The following is a 10,000-nucleotide window of genomic DNA, read 5'->3' on the forward strand; positions in this document are numbered from 1 at the left end:
CTGTATGTTGAAGAGCTCCCGTAGAAAAGCACAACGATAGAGCAATGATTACTTTATACCAACTGAAGACGAACGCAAATGCGCGGCTTACCAGTGTGGCTACCTCTGATGCTCTTCCTCGTGGTCACGGCGTGTGTTGGAATGAACACGCTACGAGCTTTTGACTTTCACTAAGTGGGGAGGAGTAGCATGCTTCCGTTCACGGTCCACGATGCAACTTCCGTCTACGGAATACAACTTCCGTAAGCATCTGCCTCAACACAATACCTCATTCATTGCTTCCAGCATGATCCTAATGAATGGACAGTGAATCTTTAAGTTTCAGTGCTGGCCGGTATTCTCACGTTTGACACTCCATTAAAAACATTTTTCAACGAGGCAAATCGTATAATATTATCATAATCATTTTCCATATTTCTTTAATGCACGTAGAGCTCACTGAATTAAACAAGTTAAATACTTATTCGTCCGTTAATAAATAAACATGCGGTCAATCTTCCACAAACTCCCTCCACGATGCATAAATTTCGTTACTCGTGACTTCTGCCTCGTATCGCGATATAATCAATCCAACGTAAATATGAAATGTTAAAGCTACTTGCATAATTTTGATTCTGCTGTTAGCCTGTTCAGACTTCACATTTGGCGATTTCGTTCTTAAGCTTTGGATGTGTAGATAAAAGCCATAAAAGAAACAAAATTACAAATAAAGAAATTTACAACACCCGTTCAGAAAAACGCTGGGTTGGCAAGTCCGGCAATGAATAATAATCACAGTGTTAAGCAAACTGGGAGAGAGCTGCAACTTGTATTAAAATGCTGCTTAGAAACGAAGCGATTATACTTAATAGAGATAAAACGAAGACAATGTCTAAACTTTATCCAATTTGCATTTGGTGATATTACTACCACGAATGTTCAATTGTATACTGCGCTATCGTCAAGTGAATCATTTTCGTCCTCTAAAGTTAGTTTACAAATGCACATCGACTGTTTGTTGCATCTCGACGACAATCGAACCTCTTCAGTTTCAACACAATCTTCTAAAAACAAGAGTTCTTAGGCACTTGTCCGCTTTCAGGACCAGTTTCGCCGCTGGATATCTCTCCGTTAACAGGTGCATTTTGGCTAGTGAAGTTACATTTTCCATGAGCCGAATAACCGAGCCTAGATGTCTCTTTCTTCAGATATAGTCTTTCTTGGGCGGAGAAAATAAAATATGACCGAGCTCACCTATCTTAAACGTATGCTACATGTGAGCTGTATACTTTGTCATTAAACAAAAGCGGTTAATATGATGCCAAAGGAAACAGCGAATAAGAATTAGAAGAAAAATTATCAGTAAGAAGAACGACACTGATAATGATAATGACAAAAATATAAATTATTGCGATGACAATAGTAATGGTATTATCTGAATCGAAAAGAAACCAAGAAGGATGTCGCTGTAAAATTATAAAATGTTACGAAGGATTGGTGAGAAAGTACTGTTTTGGATCTGTAAATGTTAAACTACAAGAAATTTTGATTTTTTTCAAATTAATCCTGGTGTGATTGTTCGTTATTTTCGTTCATTATAAGAGTACATGGTTTACTTTGGTAGGCTACCTTACTTATTCAAGTTCACAACCCCAAAAGTAGTTTCACCCTTTGTATCAATGTATCGGCGATACATTGATACAAAGTTCTTGTCAAGCCGAACAATCCATTTTTTAATGATAAGCACTGATGTAAAGTAACTTCGCTCTCGCAGGAGTTCTTTATAACACGGAAAATTTATTTTCTTTTTGAAGAAGGCTGCATTTCCTTGCCAACGAAAAAGTAAGGTCTAATTTTGTTTTCGTAAATGTACGAGCAACTTCAGTGCTGTTCATTTTAGATTTTGTTTGTCACTATTGGCAATTTTGAAAAAGTAGCAAAACAAAAGATGTCATTTAGTTTCTGAGTGGTTAAGAGACAAAATTAAAACTACATTTATTCGGTGAAAAATATAATTTTTTATGGATCATGGATTCGGGTTAAAACGAGAGTATGCGGATAAGTGAAAGAAAACAATGAAATCCTATAAATTTTAGCAGAAGTTCTGTGTAAAATCGCCAAATTTGTAGAGTAGGTAAATAAAGATACAATTAGGTAATGACAACCAAGTTTGACTTATGGCCCTCAGTATCGTACGTACTTCTAGAAAACAACTTATTTAATTTTGAATAAACAATCCCATTTGCAGGCCACTTCAAACATCCAAACAACAAATTTGTCAACGTGTCATGATGATGGGTAACTTTTGTCTTCGAGAAGCGTCAACGTGTTTGGCACTATTAACTCTTACCAGCGCTTTATGGAATCTCCCATTGGTCAGAGGTGAAACATGCGATTCCAAAAAAAATAGTAAGTAGTGTTTACTTCTTTTAAACGTCCTGGTCAAAGAGCATGTATATGCCTATGTTTTTCTTGTATGCGCATTAAATGAATGCGTGTATGTACAGAAAGTGTAAAATGTAAAAAACAGCTCTCAGTCAGAGGATCCAAAGGTATCTTCATCAAAATGTTTAGCATGTGTAGATAAGAAAGGACGAAGATAAACTCTTGACTGATCCAGCGTTTAAATAGACGACGTCTCGACCTTGGGCCTACTTCGGGTGGAACATAAAAAAATAAAAATTAACATTAAAAAGCTGCATTCAAAATTCAAAATTAACATTAAAGAGCTGCTTTAAAACTCTTGATCGGTCAAGAGTTTGTCAACTAAACTTGCTAAATTTGTAAGATAGATTTATTGATAATCTTTCTCATATACAAAGAGATTGTGCATTATTCATTTTCTTTTATCATTATTCAATCTCTCCAACCCAGTCAGACCTGTTGTGGACATCTCTTCACGTCCAGAAAACAGCACATTACCCATTGGTGCCTCCATTACCCTGAATTGCACAGGGGAGCCCAGAACGATAGATGCAGGATATCTGGACAGATGGGTCAATTATATCGAGTGGTACGATCCACAGGATAACAAAGTTGTAGCTAAGTGCGAGCAGCCTTTAAAAGGAGAAAAAAAAAAACGTTTAAGCTGCCCATTAGCGCTTAAAAATCTGACTGTTGACAAATTTGGCCGCTACACCTGCCAAGCCGGCAATGGTTACATAAATCACTGCACAAGGAAATCATTTGAAGTAGTGATTCAAGGTAAGCAAACCAGGCTTATCATACCCTTAGTAAACAATTATTCCACTCGTGCTTGATGGATATGCGATGATAGATTACCAACGAGGCTCATGGGGCCGAATTGGCTATAATCATCTCATATCCAACAAGCGCGAATGGAATAATTGTTTTATAGAAAACGCCTCAAAACATATGTACACAAATCTTCCCAACTTTCTTCTGTAAGAACAAACGGAACGTTACAATGTACCAAAACACTTCCGGTTTGATTCGTCTTCATGCTCGCACATGGTAAAATGACCCATAGCCCATAATGGCTAATCCAATGAAAACTCTTGAATTGCATTATCCAATGATCCAGATTTAAATATATGAAAGTAGACATCAATTGTTTCTTAATGCGAAAGTAGATGCCGAAGATGTTTAATTCAGGAATAAGGGGCCTCGAATAATCAGCTTCTAAGAAACCCCTGGAATATATGGACAGGCAAGTCTAATTCATAATTCATTGCAAAGGGAAAATTCCGCTGTGGTCATTGGCTAACAAGGCCCGAAATGCACTGTTCAAAGAACGAAATTCTTCACGCAGATAACGATTTAATTTGAATCAGGAGCAATTCGATTGACCTGTCCAAAAGCATCTCATATTACTTGGTACAGTGGAACCTGTATTAAGCGGCCATTCACTGGGAACGGTGGTGCCCGCTTAATTTAGGTTGACCTCTTAATACAGGCTCTACGGATAAGGGATATTATAAAAAAAATGATAAAAAACCCACGAAACAAAAACAAAATTGAAACAAACACAACGCCACTAAAGCCACTGTTATAATTGACCACTTTATGTACAGAATCTCGGTCAAAGATACAATTAACTTCGATTTTGGGAGAGAACTATAAATAAAAAAAATTATTTGAAGGATCATACTTATTTTTATTCGAGTAGTTGGGCTATAAGTGGCAGTTAAAAACAGGGGAGGGCAATACAAAGAGGCCGTTGGGACTTTGTAAAGGTTGACTACGACCGCTAAGTAGAGGTAACCGCGTATTACCGTTAAAAATTATGGTGATTAGGGGGAGACAAACTGGGGACTTTGGCAACCGACAAACACTAATACAAGGGAGTGATTAATACAGGGGTGGTCGCTAAATACGGTGCCGGCGATGCTGTAGAAGAAAAAAAACCTACATATTCTTCGAAAGATGAGAAAAGAATTATGTTTTGAAACAAAATAAAACAATGATGATAATTAGAATGAAAAAAGGGAAGAGGTTCACACCCCGGCAAGGGAGAGTTGGCCTGAAATAGTTCCTTCTGGGTACCTGTATAAGCAGTTCATCCTCTTGTATGGCATAAAAGTGTGATAATGAAAATATCTCCTCGTTCTTCCGTCATTTGCTTATGAAATTGACTTCATACCAGGTTATCTCAGTAATAAAAGGGGATATTTATTGCAATGTATTTTTTCCCTATAGGTCTTGCGCCAGAGTTAGTAGAAGTTCCTCGGAACCAAAGCATTGATATAGGGGCCAATGTAACTTTCAACTGCACCGCCACAGGTCTTCCTAAGCCAAGTATCTCATGGATCAAAAACAATGATTCATCTGCCCTACAATCCAACCCAAGGGTAACATTCATTAATAATCCAAATTCATTAACAAATCAAAAAACCCCGCATAGCCAGCTGTTTATTACAGGAACGAAGAAAGAAGATTTTGGCAAATATCAATGTGAGGCCAAAAACAGTGCTGGTAAAAATTTGTCGCTGCCAGCTTTCTTAACCTCGAAAGATTCAGGTGAGACATGAATATGCATTAGTGTATGCTTGTCTTCCTTATCACTTCAAAGTTGAAAACCCACGAAGTCTTCCACTTGCATGCCAACTCAGTCGTCCACTTGCATGCCAGCTCAGTCTCCCACTTGCATGCCAACTCAGTCTCCCACTTGCATGCCAACTCAGTCTCCCACTTGCATGCCAGCTCAGTCTCCCACTTGCATGCCAACTCAGTCTCCCACTTGCATGCCAACTCAGTCTTCCACTTGCATGCCAACTCAGTCTCCCACTTGCATGCCAACTCAGTCTCCCACTTGCATGCCAACTCAGTCTCCTAATTGAAATTCCCCCAACACCAAGTAAGCGAGATAAGCTGGGCTTTTGGATGATTGCTTCTTGGTGTACATATCCGTAGATTATAAAAACTCTCGAAGTGTCACCAGAGTATCAAGAGCTAGAACCTGTACCTCCTCAGTCTTCTTATCATCAAGACTCCCCTTTAAGTCCAATTCTCTTCAAATCGGGTCTTTCGAGCGGCAAAAAAGCCTTGGGCCCCGACATCCACAAGAAAGATTACAAATGAGACAATTCATAACGTCCCATTCATTCATATTGATTATTTTTGTTTCAATTTGGTAGATGACCAGAAACCTGAGATCGTTGAAGGTCCAAAGAACCAAAGCGTCCTGATCGGTTCCAATGCTATCTTAAGCTGCACTGTTAGGGGTCTCCCAAGGCCAACAATCCGCTGGATAAAGAACAATTCTTCATACCCTTTACAGTCTAATCTCAGAGCACGTGCCATTCCAGACGGGCCAACCAATCGCAGCCAGCTTTTTATAACGAGAGTAGAGATGGATGACTATGGAAAATATCAATGCATTGCAAATAATAGCATTGGAAGAAGCCAATCAGGAGTGGCTGTCTTGAACAAAGGTTAGGTTTTTTTAAAACAGGGTAAGAGGGGTCCTTCTTAACTACAAGTGCTGTTCTTAAGAACAACGTGTTTTTTTATAATTTGTCCACAGCGACTCCTACTCTCACCTCCGTGAAAAGAGAGCCAGAAAATTCAGCATCTCAGACAACTATAGTCGCTGTATCATGCACTTTGGCAGCTGTAGTTATTTGTGTAGTCACTGTGTTTGTGTGGAATCGGCGTAGAAATCGTGATAAGGAGGTAAATAATACGTTTCGTGACATCCCCACACAGAGTAATGATCTCCTCTGTCCGTCATGCGACTTTGCTTGTGCTGGCGTCCAGAGGAATGCTGGGATTGACCAGCCAAGAATCATGCAGTTTCCTAAAGGGGTAAGATGCAGAGTCGAGAAAAACTTCCCAATTTAACTGATTATTATCATTATTATTGTTATGATTATTATTATTATGATTACGAGCTATTTCCCCTTTCGTGGTGATTTCCGTCAGTTTGGCCTTATTTGGCAAAATTCGGCCTTTAAAATGAGTCAAGGCCTAGGAAAATGTCCATTTCTGTCCCAACTTCGTCTACTCCAAATTGTCCTTTCCCCCACTTTGAGTCAGTAAATATCTCATGCAGAAACAAGCAGGGGCTTGCGCGACCCATATTCACGGGATTTATGAAGCAGTTCAATCTGAAAAAAAGTTATATTCCTTACTTACCTCAGAATTATCACATTTGAGGTTTATCGTTGTGAAAGATGGTGCGTCTATTTCAGCTAATTTGTTTCCTTCCTTATAAAACAGACGCTATTTAAATCGCATACGACTAGTAAATCAAAGTGTGAGAGATTTTAGTTCGTCGAGTTTAAATGCATGATTATGAAGGGGTCTCAAACAAATGATAGTGATGATAAATCTTGGATAGATATCACAATTGCCTATTCTCTTAAATTATATGACAGGGACGAAAACGTGCAGCAAAGGTGTATCTGAAAAAAGGTCAACAGTTGAAAAATGGGATACAGGACCTTGAAAATAATCGGTCGCCCAATAGCCAAACCATCGAAACCCCCGAGGAAAGGCTCCTGTTGCTGGGGGATGGAGTAGGGGAGAGACTGCCTCCAGACGGAAGCGAGCAGGATGATTCGGTGCAAGGAATAAAAGAAAGAGGTCAAGAGAGATTAGAGTCGGGTGAGGGGATTGCTGGTGGTGACATTTTCACACCTGATAAGCACCAAGGTGTCGACGAACAGCGGGATTGTGGAGAGATATCTAAAGGGACCGAGGAAGAATCTGAAAACTTGGAAAATCTTGAAGTGTTTGATGAAATACTCGGAGAGGGCGAATTTGGAATCGTCTACAAAGGTCGCTATGGTGGAAAAGACGGAAACATGACAGATGTAGCTGTGAAAAAGCTAAAAGGTAGGTACACGAAATCGAAATGTCTACTTGTTAATTCCTAAATACAGTGGCATACCTCTAAACTGATTTTCCTTTTTCGAAGCTATGCGCCATCTTAATTTTTTCACCATTTTTCCTCTAAACACTTTCTGCAGCCCTAACCAAGCCAGTTTTTTCCATACGTAATTTTGTTACCATAGCCAGATACGATGAGCGAACTACGTAAAATGAAGTAATTTCAGAAATTCCCTTTTTTTTTTCTCTACGTCATTGTAGACCCTAGTGCCATTGCCAAAGAAACCTTGCTTAATGAGATAAGGACCTTAAAGCAAGCTGGGAAACATCCTAATATTGTCACTTTGATTGGCACAAGGATAGAGGAAGGTAAGTCAGTTTTCGACGATGCAATGCCCTCTTACAAATATGCGTGTTTACTTGGTGATTGACAGTAACAAGGTAATGTTTCAGCTGTGTGTAAGACCAGTTAGAACAGTGCATGTACTGACCTTATGATAAAAGACAGATAAGTACACTTAATACGTGTCATGTTAAGAATCTGTGCTTCTTGATCGGAAAACATTTTTTCTGTTTTTTGGGCACCAACTAAACCTAAATTACCTGATCGCGACCAATAACTTCCAATTTCTTTCTCTTGTCAACTCTAATGTGTTTGCTCTACTCTCTCAAGGAAACGTTCTTGTGGTCACTGAATTGATTCATGGTGGCAGTCTGGAAAATCTTTTGAGGGCGCCAGGGGAAAGGAACAATTATCATAATGTCTGCTGTAAGCTGAATGACCGGCAACTGGTCACAGTTGCATTTCAAATCGCCATGGGAATGCAGCACTTAGAGGAGAGAAAGGTAAGACCGGCTGGCAGTGTGTAGAAATGTAAAGGTAAATTTGCCAACCTTCCATTAAAGATGACTGTTCTCAAGAGATTGGAGATAGTGGATAATCTCTTTCTGCACTAAATATAACGTTAGAGGTTTTGAAGTGGCTTAAAGACACATTGACGATCTCTGGCATTTTGGTTTAGGCCACCCAATCATTCGTGAGCCTCTGTTAAGCAAAATATATATAACGTGCTTGTAAATTGGCTTCAGGACACCTTGAGGATCTTTCGCGCTCTCGTATAGGCCACTCCATCATTGAGCGTCTCTAAGGAAAAAATTATACATTGTCTTTTCTCCCAGTTTGTCCATCGCGACTTAGCAGCGAGGAATATTTTAGTTGATGCCAACTTGGTGGCTAAAGTTGGAGACTTTGGATTAGCCAGGGACATATCCGCTGCTGGTATATACACCATAACCTCCAGCGTAAGTACGCTTTGCAATCAAAATCAACAACTAAACAGAAAAGTGAAAGAAACTTAAATGCATTTAAATTGATACTCTTCCTCGGTACAATCGAGCAGAATAAATGAATTAATTCTAACGACATAATTTACATTGAAACTCTCAATGAGCTGTGTATTATGTGACACGTTTACTTAATTAATCATAACAATTACAATTTCTTCAAATGCGATTGATGCACAAGGCGCTTTATATTTCACAAATTTTTCCGTAGATTTGTAATCGGACAGTTAGCTGTAATGAGACACCTGTAATCGGACAGTGTTAAGCAGCTTAGTCCACCGAACACAGAATTGATTACATTAACTATAGAAACAACCATTTTACCCAAAAAAAACTGGGGAGTTTCGTGACAAACAAATCGGACTCCCGCTTTGTGACCGTCTGATTTGTCAATCACTCTTATAATTACAGACCGAATTGGACTCCAGTCGGTCTTATTACCATTATTAATTATGGAATAGTGTCTGAAGCTATGGTTATGTTAATAACAATAACAATAATGGGCACGGTAACTATCACTCTGGTTTTTTACTGGAAATCAATAATAATTACAAACCATTATATATCTTAACGTCGAAAAAGGACTCGCTTACTATAATGAATGCACCCTTCCGATTCATAAGTCATCCGCTTCACAGTTTCAAAGGGCATTGCCTGCACTACAAACAGTAACTTGCTCACATGAATCTACCTTTTCAACAGGGCAAGGTTCCGTGGAGATGGTCGTCCTTAGAATCTCTACGAGATCTGCATTTTACATCCATGAGTGATGTGTAAGTTTCATTTTGTCTTTGTCAGTTTTCTGTCTCTTGACTTCGAGTCGAAAGTATTGCCTAGTTGAAAGGATTTCCGAAAAAAAAAACTTCTGCTGTACGCTCGATTACATCCCTTGGAGCATTGTCATGGTTACATCTGGGCTTTCTTTTAGGTTTTTTGTTTGTCTTCATGTACATGTACATGCATGGTTTATCTATACCTATTTGCATTTATGGACACACCATGGGAACTTAGTATGACTTAAGTAATTCCTTCCTTCAAATCGAACATCATATGCACATATCACCTGATTGAAATAAATACCACAGGCAAAGTCCACATAAGAGGAAAGAAACGAAGTTTTGAGTGATGTAGATATCCATTAAACACTAAAAGAATACAACGAGACTCGATCTTTAATCAATTCAGCGCTTATCGTTCAAATTCTTTACTCGCTGAAGTTATTAACCCTTTCACTCCCAAGATCTCATTGTTAATTCTCCTTACTGTCTGCCACACAATTCTTTAGCTTCTATTCGGAGAATTTGGTATGGGCTCAACTGTAATAATCTCTTTATTGGTAATTTTTTTAAAAATTAAACCGTCTCCTTTTAAATCACATCACTTG

The 10,000-nt window shown here is 38.8% G+C and overlaps 1 protein-coding gene across 6 annotated transcripts in view; it reads left to right on the forward strand.

Moving 5' to 3' along the window:
- Window positions 1–10,000, forward strand: part of LOC149049534 (fibroblast growth factor receptor 4-like) — a 20,243-nt gene that overhangs the window by 7,930 nt on the left and 2,313 nt on the right. For 3 of the 6 annotated variants that reach the window (XM_089196969.1, XM_089196970.1, XM_089196968.1), the window contains exons 2-11: window positions 2,228–2,388; window positions 2,854–3,183; window positions 4,639–4,959; window positions 5,577–5,873; window positions 5,966–6,246; window positions 6,819–7,278; window positions 7,534–7,641; window positions 7,946–8,118; window positions 8,452–8,574; window positions 9,319–9,389. In XM_089196969.1, the coding sequence (XP_089053095.1) occupies window positions 2,268–2,388; window positions 2,854–3,183; window positions 4,639–4,959; window positions 5,577–5,873; window positions 5,966–6,246; window positions 6,819–7,278; window positions 7,534–7,641; window positions 7,946–8,118; window positions 8,452–8,574; window positions 9,319–9,389 (2,285 nt within the window). In that variant the 5' untranslated portion in view covers window positions 2,228–2,267. The remainder of the gene's footprint in view (window positions 1–2,227; window positions 2,389–2,853; window positions 3,184–4,638; window positions 4,960–5,576; window positions 5,874–5,965; window positions 6,247–6,818; window positions 7,279–7,533; window positions 7,642–7,945; window positions 8,119–8,451; window positions 8,575–9,318; window positions 9,390–10,000) is intronic. The other 3 variants (XM_089196972.1, XM_089196973.1, XM_089196971.1) reach the window with 1 other exon arrangement.

Source organism: Pocillopora damicornis, chromosome 2, assembly GCF_964200805.1.
Source record: "Pocillopora damicornis chromosome 2, jaPocDami1.2, whole genome shotgun sequence".
NCBI lineage: Eukaryota > Metazoa > Cnidaria > Anthozoa > Scleractinia > Pocilloporidae > Pocillopora > Pocillopora damicornis.